General features: G+C 40.0%; 1 protein-coding gene across 3 annotated transcripts in view; it reads right to left on the bottom strand.

Moving 5' to 3' along the window:
- Positions 1–15523, bottom strand: part of XRCC4 (X-ray repair cross complementing 4) — a 276331-nt gene that overhangs the window by 69667 nt on the left and 191141 nt on the right. For all 3 annotated transcript variants that reach the window (XM_005288164.5, XM_005288163.5, XM_065550169.1), the window contains one exon: positions 7765–7909. In XM_005288164.5, coding sequence (XP_005288221.2) covers positions 7765–7909 — 145 coding nt within the window. The remainder of the gene's footprint in view (positions 1–7764; positions 7910–15523) is intronic.

Genomic DNA, 15523 nt, shown 5'->3' with positions numbered 1-15523 from the left:
CAACTTTTGTACAAACGTTTGGGCTGGTTCTTATGTTATATGAATCTACCTGTCCACCTCTAGTGATTTCCTAACCTGTTGATGTTCAAACCTACATGAATATTTTTGAACAGCTTTCTAAAAACTCCATTTTGTATGTTTAATTTGATAGGAATCATTTTATCACTCTGTTTTACAGATGTTACAGTGAACCCTGTGTGAGGTACCAGTAACTGTAGCACTTTGTCACACTATGTGGGACTGTACAAGTTCTCTTTCCAATTATATTAAATAAATACATTTAAAGTATAGAAAACTGACATGTTAACATGTACTTTCAAAAGAAAATAAGACCGATTTTTTTTAAAAGGGTGACTGTGGTATAAACTTTATACTCTCATTGGGTCATGATAGGCTATGGTATCATTTAAACTGGAATCTAATTTCACATGGTTACACTTTTATTGGAAAGTATTACTTCATGTGTGAGACAGTAATACTGACGTCTGCGTGCCCCTCTGAGAAAGCTGAGTTCCAAGATAAACCTATGCTTTTGCTACCTGAATCACTGGTGGTGGCAAACCACATTTTAAATAAACCTTGTGTTAGAACTTTAAAAATGTGAACCACAAGCTATAAATTAAATAAATGCAGAGAGACAGTCCCAAGAGGATTCCTGACACACCACAGGCTCTCAGTGTTTTAAAGGAGCAACGGATTATCAAAAGAAGGCTGTCTAGCTACTCACAACATTTTAATATAAAACTAAGCAACTTTTTTAACGGAAACGTAGAACTCAAAATGATACCTGCCTATCTAAGGTTTAAAACTCTTTTGAAAGGTACAAGAAGAAAAGATGATGTGAAGGGGAAAGGTCCATTTTTAGTTACCATGCCTGACCTCGCAAACAATTACTTGCATGAGTAACTTTAATCAGGCAAGTCCTCCCATTGAGTCAGAAATGGGCTCCATGTTTGTGGTGTTTTTGTCCAGAAATTCTTTGAAATTTTGCTTTTGGATCAGATTGTTGCAGTACAGATTGTACAAAAGATCATACTCCAATTTGTGATGCTTTCAGAAACACAGTTAACATTTTGTCCAGAAACAGGATTCTTTTTCCTGACTCTGACTCATTGTGACACAGAGTAAATTAGTCTCTATGGTTTAGATCCAGAAAGGGACTTTGGCATTGTGACACTGATTGTTGGAAGACCTAACTTTAAGATGTCTAGAAAATAATGGAAATACAATGTGATTAACAAAGCCTGAGTTAGGTGCATAGGCTGTGAAGATAAGTGTGGTGATATGGTGGTTTCTTGTATATAGTTGTCGATAGGGTTCCACTGTATGTTGATTCTGGCACAGAAGTGTTCTAGAGAGATTTTGATGGATGGTTGGCAGTTCTTGAAGTTGTGGTGGAAATCTATGATAACTGATCACAGCACTTACTGGAGGAATATCAGGACTCATAGAAACCATCCTCAAACCACTCACCACACAACGACCAGTTTCCTCCAGGGCACAGCCGACTTCCTCCAGAAATTCTGCAACATTAACAACCTCCCTCACAACACTATGCTTGCCACCATGGATGTCACCTCTCTATACATCAACATCCCTCATGATGGCATCGCTGCCTGCCTCAAATATCTACAAGAGAATGGACAAAACTCAGATATACATTCCAAACACAACACCAAACTCATCCATTTCATCCTTACCCGTATCAATTTTACATTCAACAACAAACACTTTGTGCAAACCTTGGGAACTGCCATAGATACCAGAATGGCTCTCCAATATGCCCACCTCTTCATGGGCCACAATGAGGAAGAATTTCTGGACAAAAACACCACTAAGATACATCAATGATATTTTCATCCTCTGGATAGAGGACCTAAACTCCCTCACAGATTTCCACTACAACTTCAACAATCATCATCCATCCATCACTCTCTAGAACACTCCTGCACCAGCATCAACTTCATGGACACCACGATCAGCTTCAACAATGCAACCCTATAGACAACTATGTACAAGAAACCCGCGGATCACCACACTCACATTCACAGATTCAGTAACCCCCCCAAACACACCAAGAAATCTGTTATCTACAGCCAGGCCCTCAGATACCACAGAATAAGCTCTGAGGAGAATGTCCAGAATATATACCTTAACACACTTAAAACCTCCTTCACCAAACAAGGACACTCCATCAGAGTAGATCGCATCATGGAATGGGCCACCCAAATATCCTGAGAGAACCAGCTTCAATACAGAAAAAAAACCCACCTCTGATAGCACACTCCTAGTTGTCACCTACCACCTAACTCTGGAACCCATACAAGGTATCAGTAAACAATTACAACCCAAACTCATGGGGACCACACACTGAAAGAAATCATTCCTGAACCTCCTCTCTGGCCTTCAAACAATTCCCCAACCTCACCACACCCATCATCAGAAGCAAGCTCCCCGCAGACCAGGACACAACAACACAAAATGGCACCCCATAACACCAGCCACTTTTGTCAGAATAACTTATGTCACTATGGGGTGTGAAAAAAAATTATCCCCCCGGTCAACATAAGTTACACCGACAGAAGTGCCAGTGTGTACAGCGCTATGTTGGGGGGAGAGCTTCTCCTGCCGACATAGCTATCACCACTCATTGGGGATGGTTTAATTATGTCGATGGGAGAGCTCTCTCCTGTTGGCACAGAGCGACTACATGAGAGATCTTACAGCAGGACAGCTGCATTAGTACAGCTGTATCACTGTAAGCTCGCTAGTGTAGACATGGCCTCAATGTGGAGAAAAACGTAATGGTTACTGTTGCTTCACTGCTATATTTCTGAAGTTTTTTGAGATTTGGGTTATTTTAATGTAGAAAATATTTTTAAATTTCTGCATCCATTTAAACCAATACTGAAATATTATTTCATGTCTTGCATTCTGAAGTCACTGTAATCAGAAGTTTTTGATAGAAATAAAGAAGAACCAAGATCAACTCTTTTTTTTTGGCTGTTTTTGTTTGCTTCTTATATACATAAAAGAAGAAAAATAATGGATTGAGCAGAGGAGCTAGAATGAAAAAAAACCTGCTCTTCGATTAATGATAAACGTGGAGTCATAGAATCATAGAATATCAGGGTTGAAAGGGACCTCAGGAGCTCATCTAGTCCAATACCCTGCTCAAAGCAGGACCAATCCCCAACTAAATCATCCCAGCCAGGGCTTTGTGAAGCCTGACCTTAAAAACCTGTAAGGAAGGAGATTCCACCACCTCCCTAGGTAACCCATTCCAGTGCTTCATCATCCTTCTAGTCAAAAAGTTTTTCCTAATATCCAACCTAACCCCGCCCCCAACTCCATCTTGAGACCATTACTCCTTGTTCTGTCATCTGAGACCACTGAAAACAATCTAGATCCATCCTCTTTGGAATCCCCTTTCAGGTAATTGAAAGCAGTTATCAAATCCCCCCTCATTCTTCTCTTCTGCACAATAAATAATCCCAGTTCCCTCAGCCTCTCCTCATAAGCCATGTGCTCCAGCCCCCTAATCATTTTTGTTGCCCTCCGCTGGACTCTTTCCAATTTTTCCCCATCCTTCTTGTAGTGTGGGGCCTAAAACTGGACACAGTACTCCAGACGAGGCCCCACCAATGCCGAATAGAGGGGAATGATCACATCCCTCGATCTGCTGGCAATACTCCTATTTATACAGGCCAAAATGTCATTAGCTTTCTTGGCAACAAGGGCACACTGTTGACTCATATCCAGCTTCTCGTTCACTGTAACCCCCTAGGTCCTTTTCTGCAGAACCGCTGCCTAGCCACTCAGTCCCTAGTCTGTAGCAGTGCATGGGATTCTTCCATCCTAAGTGCAGGACTCTGCACTAGTCCTTGTTGAACTTAATCAGATTTCTTTTGGCCAAATCTTCTGATTTGTCTAGGTCACTCTGTATCCTATCCCTTCCCTCCAGCGTATCTACCACTCCTCCCAGTTTAGTGTCATCTGCAAACTTGCTGAGAGTGCAATCCATGCCATCCTCCAGATCATTAATGAAGATATTGAACAAAACCAGCCCCAGGACCAACCCTTGGGGCATTCCGCTTGATACCGGCTGCCAACCAGACACGGAGCCATTGATCACTATCCGCTGACCCTGATGATCTAGCCAGCTTTCTATCCAACTTATAGTCCATTCATCCAGCCCATACTTCTTTAACTTGATGGCAAGAATACTGTGGGAGACAGTACCAAAATCTTTGCTAAAGTCAAGGAATAACATGTCCACGGCTTTACCCTCATCCACAGAGCCAGTTATCTTATCATATCACAAATATTCTTTTATCTTTTCACTTACTCAGTCACTCAACATGTTTTTTATTTTGATTTGGGATCTTTCCTGGACCAACTGTCCTATATTATGAAAATTCAGAGGCAATACAAAGCACTTGGTGTGGCATGTATCTACTCGTTTATTGGCTGAGGAACATGAAACATGCATTGATGTGATTATCAAAACTTGTAAATGGAAAAGAGCACTAAATAAGCTTTAGTGTACTGGGGGTATTAAGGGATTGGGATGGATGGGAAAACAAATTAAAACATTTATCTATATAACATAGTGCCAAAATCTTTTATCTCTGTGAAGTTAGGAGTATGTCATGCATTTGAGGATGACATCACAGTCTCTATGCCAAACATTTGCTCTCCTAATGTTATGTTATCCTCCCAAAACCTGAACATCTTCCATGTTTATGATGGTGCATCTCCAAAAGGTGATGGAATTTGGAGGCAGTTATTTTAAAAAAGGGTTTTATTGCAGAAATAAAACATTCCCATGGCAGAGTCTGAAATAAAGATTTGTTGCCAGTTTGGGTTATATTCCTACAAGATGCCAAGTATCATCAGCTCAAAATGAAGCCTCAAAAGATGCTTAGCACCATGCAGGCTCAAGCCTGTAGTGATTATAAATTACAAATGGTGAAGAAGTTTAACAATAATAGATAATGGATCAAATATAATGAATTATATTAGGAAGCTGGATAATTATATCAAATCTAAGTTTTCACATCTACATTTGACACACAGAAGAGAAATAAAATTATTACCTGAGCAAGATGACTGACCATTCAGTCAGCAACCTTATGAATACTCAAAATAAAGTTCAAAGAAACCAGAACTAGTCAGCAGGACAGCAAGGAAAAGCGTCTCAATAGAATGGAAGTTCTATTATTACAGTTTTGTTCTTGTACCTCATCAGATATAAAGGTAACATAGAAACATAGTAACTGGGCTACATGATTTAAAACAACAAGTGATTTTCAGTTAAATTAGGGATTCAAATACATACTCTAGCATCAAGGGAGAGCATGTGGATTTGTGATACTCACTTTGGGTTCAAAAATAAGCACGTGGAAATGTCATCATCAGGTATACCTATCACACTACTGGCAGACATGCCACATATAAAAAAATGATGCAACCTCTACTGTAAAACAGTTGCACTATATATAAGCAGGTACTATGTGTCCTACATTGCTGAGCTACATTCAGCTGGGATTGTAAAAGATAATAAAGGATTGACAGGCAGATGTTGGTAAGAAATGAATTGGAACATCACTCGTCATGCGACAGCCAAGAAAACCACTCACACAGGCTCGTGGAAATCAAAGACCAGATGTCTATCCTAACTTGCTCTACAAACACAGTACGCACAGTATGTAACATACAAAATCTTTCCCTGTCTGATATTTGTATTTATTAACTAAAGAATTAAGAATAAATAATAATCATCATCATCTCAAACCTGCTCCCCAGGCTTGGCTTTTCTAGCTTTCCTCCCTTCAGGACTGCTCAGCCCAAACCCTAGATACTCTCTTCCCCAGAACACTACTCTTCCCCCATTCTTTATATCCAATCACCTGTCTCAGGGAGTTGCTAGAACCACTTCAACTTTTCCCAGTAGGATCAACACTTACCAACAGAGAGGGTTTTTTCAGGCAAACACAGCCAGCCTGTTACAATGTCACACTGACTGTGGCTACCACAACTACATACAACTGGCCACCAAAATGATCAACTTATGTGCTCAGAACTTCAAATGAACAGAACAGCAGAATTTGGCTTTGATGAATATGGCTGTTGAAAATAATATTTTTCCCTAATAAAATAGGATTCTAAATTTAAACAAGCTTGTTGGCATCAAACCATAGTTCTCTACATCAAGATAGGATATTTGCTGGGTGATTTAAAATAGCAAATCCTCTTTAATAACAGGAAATGTCTTTGTAATGTATTTGTTTTCATATCTGTTTAGACAGTTTATTGTTTATTAAATATCACACATGAAAGGAGAAAATTAATATTTTCAAAACTAATTTACCACAGATCTCGAAAGAAGACCAGTTTTTGAAGCAAACTCCTCCAATCATTTTCAAAAGCCCTGAGGTAAGTACCATATATAATTTCACCCTCAAGGATCATGTGAAAATATTTCCACAAGTCTGTATCAATATTTAAGGAAACACAAAAACTTTGCTAACTGTTTATATTGCAAAATTAGAAATATTATCTTAAAGCCTGAATTATTTTTGCAGTGATCATCACTTTGTCAAAGAAAGATCAGCATGAGTTGCAAACCATGCTTGGCCTATTAAAAATTCTATTCATTTTAATTTTCCTTTGTTTCAGAATCACCACTAGTTACCTCAATTTCTTCCTACCAGGACAGAAGAGTTCTGAGCCCTGCTGTTATGTTTATTTGTCGTATGATGTTACCATCAAGGAGAGAGAGCTGAAAGTGAGAAGAAGCCCCCGTGATGACTCCTGCAGAAATCTGCCATTTGCGTGGGTAAAAAAAGCTGTTAAGGGATGCCCACATGCCTCCCAAAGACATTTTCCAGCTAGAAGTCTAGGAATAAGAGATGGGAAATAGAGAGAAATCAGGAAGTGAAGACACATGAAAATAAACAATGGTTTAAAAAAAAAAAAAAGTTTGAAAAATTTGGATCATTTGAAAAAAAAAGTTTTAGTTACTGCTGGTTCTTGTCTGATCCAGTGCATTCATCCCTCTTAAACACGGGATACTATAAATACAGTACTAATGCTACTGTTTCCTGTGCTGCCAGTTAGTCCGTGTCTCGCACCTTAATTTAATCCTTATTACTAACACACTTTTTTGCTTTCATAGAAATATGGTAATTCATAGATTAAATTTTAGACTTATTTTGTTTGCTTGACCAAGTGAATGTCTTTCTTTCAATGGCTTCCTGCAAGTTTGACTCTGAAGAGTCAAACTAAATAAATCCTTGGGCCTGATTCTTCACTACCTTGGTCCTTGTGTAGTCATTTACCCCTGAGCAAAATGGGTATAAAAGTTTACCAAATCAGAATGGCAGCAGTTTTACACGCATTTTGCACACGTGTAAATGACTGCACAAAGTGCAAGATGATGGAAATTAGGCATTTGCGAACTTACAGTGCTTGCAATGAATCCAATTAAAAAAGGGAACCTCTGTCACTCAGAGAGAGACAGACAGACAGACACAATGTTATATCATTACACCTCCACCCCGATATAACGCTGTCCTCGGGAGCCAAAAAATCTTACCGCGTTATAGGTGAAACCGCGTAATATCGAACTTGCTTTGATCCGCCGGAGTGCGCAGCCCCCTGGAGTGCTGCTTTACTGCGTTATATCCGAATTCATGTTATATCGGGTCGCGTTATATTGGGGTAGAGGTGTACTTGAATGAACTTTCAAAACTCCCTTACTTTTCCTTTGCCGGTAGCTGGGTCTCATATGTAGCCACCTTAGGTTCCACTCCAGCAGGTTTTTGTATCCTTTGTCTCCGTTTTCTACTTGGTGCAATATCAATGACATCGGGGCTGTTGAGAAGGGAATCTCTCCTTGATAGAGCTGCCAAAGCAAAAGCAAAAAGACCAAAGGTTGACAAGATGCCCAAAAAGACAATGTTATAAAATAATTTCCCAGTTCTACATCTTTTCTGTGAATACCTCTTTGCTGGTAGCATGTGCTTAGATGCCATGTTAATGGGAGCCATATAATAACCTAGATTGACATCTGTATATCTGTCTGAGTTACCTACAAAGACGTTAGCAAAGGACTGGGAGTCAAGACTTGCGCATTCTAATCCTGACTCTGCCACTTACTTGCTGTGTGGCTTTAGGCAAGATATTTAACTTCTCTGTGTTTCAGCATCCCCATCTATAAAATGGGATAACAATACACATCTATCTCACAAGGGGGTTCTAAAGATTAATTAGCTACTAGGCTCAACCTTTGAAAGTAGCTCCTTTGCTGACCATGGTCAAGAAGGAACTGACTGGAACTTTCATAGAGCAGCATTTCTGCTCAACACTGATGTGCAATGGCTGATATTGAGCCTGGGTTACATGCCATCCTGCTACCTCTGCCTTCAAGGGTCAAAAACTGTAAGAATTAAGGGAATTCTGCTAATACTGCAGTAAGGCGCTAAGACCCAGACTGAGAATCATGCATAATAGTGTCCTTAGAGAAATAGATCTTACAACCTCAACAGCAGAAATAGACACATGTGGCCAATTCTTGGCCCATGCATCATTGAGGAGATGCAGCATAAACCAGGGCATCAGACTAGGCCCAGAATTTATATTAGAAAACCCCTTAAATTCCTAAAGGATTCATAGAGTTTAAGGCCAGAAGAACCATTACGTTGTGTAATCTGATCATCTAACACAGCCGATAGAATGTCACCCAGTTATTGAGGCCAATACATTGGGTTTGACTTAAGCTAAAGCTAAAGACAGGCCCACCGACATCAATTCCGGGCCCTAAGACCAGGGCAATCTCTAGGGAGGTGCAGGGCCCAGGGCGGAAGTGACCAATTCATCACTTCCGGGACCATCCCGTCACTTCCAGGAGCACAGTCTAATAATACAGCATTCCAATATTTTTTGTCTCTGCCTTTTCTGAGCTCTTTCCCATTTTTAACATCCTTTTAAAATGTGGGCACCAGAACCAGATGCAGTATTCAATTATCAGTCTCACCAATGCTCTATACAGAATAAAATCATCTCCCTATTCCTGTTCACTTCTCCTGTTTAGATCTCTGAGGGCTGAATTAGCCGTGGCCACGGCATCACACTGAGAGCTCATTTCAACAACATTTTTTATTACATTTTTTTGGAACAATTAAAAAAAATTTTTTACTTTGTTTTGACTTTACTTAATTGTTGTTCATTCATTTTAGCTCAAATACAAAAGATGATTCCTCCCTCAGCTCCATCAGCTATCTGATTATTTAAAGTACGTATGCAAAGAGTCGCCTCTATGGGTGGTATTATATTATTACTATATTATCACCTTATGGGTTATGGTATATTATATTATTATTATTATCCAATGTGCCTACATTTTTCTGCAAGCCTTCAACAGGCTGCAGCACACTTTTATTTAACATGCATATTTTTAATTGTAAAAGCTTTAATCATCTTTAATTTTTAAGATAACACTATCCAGAATAGCATGGTTTTCAAGTGAAATGCAACAAATAACAAGGTGGTGACTGAGAGCAGTGATGCTACGGTAACTTTCCCTGGCTGTTATCCCCCCTGATCATCTTCAGAAGAATTCATTTCTGTGTGGATGAAAGATGTGATTGAGAATGAACACTGGAGATTTTTACATGAAATTACACAATTTTTCTCACTTCTTGGTGTGATCCTTTCTTCAAAAAAAACCAACACACAAACGAAGGAAACAGGAGTATGGTTTTTACTCCCTTTACTAATCTTGCAACTGACATGTTGCACAATTTTTTTCATTACTGCTCTCAAAACTATGATCCTGATTCAGTACAGCACTTAAGCACATATTTACCTTCAAGTACATGAGTAGTCTTATTGAAGCCAAAGAGACTACTCACATGCTTAAAATTAAACACGTGATGAAGTGTTTTGTTGAATCAGGAACTAAAAGCTGAAAACAATGTGTATTTTATTTAATTAAAAAGAGACTCACAGGCCTTGCCTAGTTATGAAGCTAATGTGCTAACTAACACATTTTCAAAGTCTAGTATAGACAAGGCACGCTGTCTTTAACACGGGCTAAACTGTTTGAGCTAAAACCAATGCTGCGCCACTTCTCATGCTTTAACTTGAGTAATTTAGCACACATATTAAAGGCGATGTGCCTCCTTTATATTAGATTTTGAAAACCTGTTAGCTAGCATAACAACCTCACATCTTAAATCTTAGTCATGACAAGGCCCTAGAAATTAAACCTAATAGTAAAATGGCAATAAAGCAACAGTAGCATTATTACTATTTACTGATAGTGTGTTCAGAACAGTACATCCAACACCCATATTAATCCCATCTAGTCCCTCCCAACCTGAGCTGTTAAAATTATCTCCTTTGCTTACCAATGTGTATAAATAACAATAAAAAAGCATACCAGCAAGACCTGCACATATAGCAACAAACTGGAATCGGGGTAAGCTTATTACTTTAACCCTTATATTCTCTACTGCTGCTATTCCTCTCCCACATTATTTACTCTCTTTTATTCATATCCAATATTACATTGGGTTAGGGGCCATAGCTTTGTATATGCGTTCTGTAATTAATTATGGACACTTTTGATGTTGTATAAAGAGTGCACCTCTGTGTTTCCATCTGTGTAACATATAATAGTGAACAGTAAACATGGGCTCATGCTAAACATTTACAAGCAAATCCTACTTAACCTTACACAGAAGTCTTGCTGAAGCTTATGTGAGTAAGGTGAACATAAAATGCACCCATTGCTAGCAGCATATTACATCTGCATTTAATTTCAGATTGACAGTAGACCATAGTACTTGTAGTTGAATGCAATTGGCACAGACGTTTAAAATGATCTCATTAAAAGAAAATTTGGTTTGAATGACATGTTGAAGCCAAGAAGAGGAAATATTCACCTAATCAATTAATCTGAACATCACGCAATGAACAGAAATTCCTCTTCTGAGAAGATTCAATTTCATGACACGAGGAAAAATGTTTCCAATTCAGATGGCACAGAAAATTATGTTATCATAAGCAAAAATAGGCTGGCTTATATCTGATATTACACTGAAGTATGTTTTTAAGCCAAAAATGAACACCTTCAGGTTAGAAACATTAACTGAAAAGCGGTAGTATGTTTTGAAGCTCCAAGAATCAACTACCACACCAAAGTCTTCATAATGCATACTACAGCTGCTCAGAAATGAATTACATTCAGGCATATAAAATTGTAATTTTTGGCTAAGGGCCAAGCAAAGCACAAGCAGATACATATCTGTTTAGTCCTTGAGAAAAGTGTATATGGCACAATTGGACTTGGTCTTGAATCTAAAACTAGCTTTCTGGTGATTTCTCCAACTCAACGTTTCCCTCGAGTATTCAGCACATTGTAATTAATGGGTTCTTTGAGTTCTCTCTGAATGTTACTTCTCAGTCTTCAAAATTTTTTATTACAAATATGGATGAGCATTGCTAGCATTTTGCTAACAGGCACAATTTAGAGCACAGAAAGGATTAATATTTATGAAGAAAATTGAAAAACAGCTTGTGTAAGCTTCAAAAAAAAAAAAAAAAAGTGTTCCTGATGTACTAGATGCAGCTGACATGTCAATTGCTGCAAGTGACACAACTGATTAGAGATCAGGAACATAAAGCCTAGTTCAAGCGATAAAGTAATTTATGTGTAAATAAGATTAAAGCTCTTATCAAATATAAACCCTTGCCCTGCTAATTGTATCCCTTTGTAAGAGAGCTATCACTGTCGTGTTTTTGTATACAAGCATGGCAGTCCACAGTCAAAAAAAGGACACTGTAAAACAGAACTTAAGGTGAAATCCTACAGAACCCTCCCTGGCTTGGGAGAGCCCAAATGCAAGGAAACCACTGCAGTTCTGTTGTGTGCATGGGCTGGGAAGCAGAAAGGCTACACAGTAGGGATTTGGCAAGCCTCTCTGTGACATGGATCCAAATTCCACAGTGCAGTGGGGCATGGTGGGTGGGCCAGGAAAAGGCTAAGGCCTAGTCAATAGTTCTATGAACTACATGGATGCAATGGTCCCAAAATCCAAGATGGGATGGGTGTTAGCTGAGCTGACCAGAGGACTCTATAAAAAGTCAGTCAGCTGGAATGGATGCATCTGATACTGCAATGAAGTACAAGATGGTCTGTAACCTCAGGATGGAAAAAAGTTGAAAACCTGTAGCATGTTTAAATTAATAAACATATATTTATTATGCCACATAGAAACCACAGCTAGGCTGCACAGATGTCCCAACTTTCAGACAAGGGAAGGATTCTATTTCCTTAACAGCTATGCTAGTTCCCTGTGCAAAGTCTGTTTGGGGGGGGCTGTAAGTGGTGTGCATGAACTTCTCCCCTACTTACAAGTATATTCAAGCCTCTTAATTTGTTCCTGTGGCAGTGTGATAAATAGCCATGGTGCTATATACTGCCTTGCACTATTTATCTCTGTAGTGTTTCTGAAAACAGTCTGCATGAAAGGCAGTATACAAAATAAAGAAGTAATGTATTGTAATCTAGGTGTTGGTATGTAAGTGACAGTATCAAGTGCTCTCATTTTCTTTCACAATTCCTCAGTCCTGTACTGCTACAAGTAGGTTTTGAAACTGGATCAGTATTTATTTAAATGAAGTGAACAGCCATGGATACTTATATGGATCAGTGGTTATGGGTATGCCCATATCTTTAATGCAGAAGGCCTGAAGTTTGTGTGTGTTTGTGGAGAGCAATGTAAATTAGAAAACTGTAATAGAATTGCAAAAGGGAAAGATGGCTGTTTTCCCTTCTTTCAAGTAAACTTAGCCTGACAATGATGATAAAATACGAAGTGAATGGCAGCATTCACACATGTTTCTGAAATCAGAATTGGGCCTTTATAAACGTTATTTACCAGGGTGGATTTGATTTAAATCATGATTTAAATCACTAGTCAGGAAGACTCGATTTAATCATGGATTTCTACATAAAAGTGCATTATTGTTGGTTGTTATAACCTTAATATGTATTCTTCACAACTCAGAGATAGATGTAGGTTTCATTTTTAGAAGGTACACACTATATATTTTTAAGTGATTTATTTTGAAAACTTTTCAGATTAGTTTTACAGCTATATCAGAAAATGAATGATTGTTTGGTTATTTCATTTACCAAAGGTAATTGAAGCAGATATTTATGAAGTCATTGGGAGGTGAACTATCTCCAATTCAACAGGTTAATCATTAATATTTGGAGGATGTTCTTGCCATTCTGTATTAGGAGGAGAAAATCACCAGACTGACATTTAAATTGTTTTATTTAACTAAAACAACGTTACATATTCTGGATTTTTTTTCTTCAATAGCAAACATATATTTTAACGAAACAAGAATATGATTTTTTGAATTTAGTTAAACATTCAAGTTTTTTAAAGTCAGGTTTTTTTTGTTAAAATTGTTTTAATAAAAAAGTTAAATGAAATATTTTAAAAAAAATTAAATCGGCTGTGTCAGCCAGGTCAACAAGAAAAACTTAAAATATTGGCTTCCGCAGCTAACTGAGTCATCTTCACCTTCATTTTCCTGTTTGTTCATAATCTTGAAAAGAAAAACAAGCTTTCCTGTTTTTCCAGGTCCCAAACGATTTCTCAATTTGGAATGAGTTAGTCCAAAGGAAGAAAATATTCTTTCTACACTGGCTGAAGAAGCTATTGCTGTTAAAAGAAAGATTATCACTTCAACAGCCTCTGAATCCAAGTGATTAAGTGACTTCCACCAGTTCACTGGTGTGACTTTCTTTAAAACATCATCAGCAAACATATTTCTTGAATGGTTCTTATTCGCAAACTGGGTCTCTTTTATGGCCTGCTGCCATTATAGGTTTTCCCTTCTAGTGAGAGAATGGTATGGTAGATCTCAGATCAAAGAAGGCTACATACACTCAGGCTAGGTCTACACTACCCGCCTGTATCGGCGGGTAGAAATCGACCTCTCGGGGATCGATTTATCGTGTCCCGTCGGGACGTGACAATCGATCCCCGAATCGATGCTCTTACTCCACCAGCGGAGGTGGGAGTAAGCGCCGTCGACGGGAAGCCGCAGAGGTCGATTTTGCCGCCGTCCCTACAGCGGGGTAAGTCGGCTGCGATACGTCGAATTCAGCTACGCTATTCGCGTAGCTGAATTTGTGTATCTTAAATCGACACCCCCCCTGTAGTGTAGATGTAGCCTCAGAAAGACCTCAAGACTTCTGGAATATGCTGCTCAAACAGTTTCACTTTTGTTTCTACTGCCTGTCCCTCCCTTCTCACATTTATCTCCAGACTTCTTCTCCTTGTCCAGATCTATTCCGCCCCCAACAATCTTCTATTCACTGAACTTTTTGAAACTTTGCACTTTTAGAGAGACATAAGGGACTGACTTTGTGTGCACAAATTTGCAGAGGGACAACAGAGTTGGGGTCTGTTGTTTCTCATCTCTATATAATATTTATTTATTTAAAAACATGTTTGCTGTTAACAAACATTAGGGTTACCATCTTTTAGTTTTTAAAAAGGAGGACACTCCATGGGGCCCCGGCCCCCCCAACCCCGCCCCTTCCCCGCCCTCAGCCCCGCCCCAACTCTGCCCCCTCCCCTGAACACTCCGCCCCCTGCTCCTCCCCCTCCCCTGCTTCCCGCAAATCAAATGTTCGCGGGAAGCCTGAAACAGGGAGGCAGCAGGTAGGCTGGGGCGGGGTGCGGCGCGGCTCAGTCCAGCCCTCCTGGCCGAGCGGCTCCCTTCGGCGGCCGGCTGGCCGGCCCAGGCCAAGAGGCTCTGGCCCCGGCATCTCCCGCCCGGCTTGGCTCGGGCCCTGGGGCACTGGCTCCCGGCCCGGCACCGCGCCCCCAGTTCCCGGCCCGGCACCGCACACCAGGCTCCTGGACCCCGGCCCGGCACCGTGCCCCCCGGCCCCGCGACCCTGGCCCGGCACCGCACCCCCGGCTCCTGCCAAGCACCGCCGGCCCCGGCCCAGCCCCACACCGCCAACCCCAGCCCCAGAGGCCCTGCCCGAGCACCACCGAGCCCTCCCTCCCGATTTTCCCGGACATGTCCGGCTTTTGGGGATTTCCCCCCGGACGGGGATTTGAGCCCCCAAAAGCCGGACATGTCCAGGAAAATCCGGACGTATGGTAACCCTACAAACATGTTATCTCTGGAGACACAAATCCACAGTTTGAGAACTGCAAAACTAAGCATCTCTGATGGTATCTTCTAGACTGAGCACTGAGTCCCATTGGGTAGATAGAAAGATTAACCTAAATAATCTATACAGAAGCCCCTGGACCCCCATAAGATTGGGTCCCTAATCCATGAACTATTGGAACTCATTTACAAAACTTTTCTTAAACATTACACAAATATATTATCTCACACTATAGAATTAGAATTTATAATCCCTATTCCAGGATGAGATATCTTTGAGCTATAATGTATCTTAATTAAAACT

The sequence above is a fragment of the Chrysemys picta genome, chromosome 6 (genome assembly GCF_011386835.1).
Source record: "Chrysemys picta bellii isolate R12L10 chromosome 6, ASM1138683v2, whole genome shotgun sequence".
Classification (NCBI taxonomy): Eukaryota; Metazoa; Chordata; order Testudines; family Emydidae; genus Chrysemys; species Chrysemys picta.
Note: the sequence above shows the minus strand (reverse complement) of the source record. Positions and strands in the feature narration are given on the sequence as shown.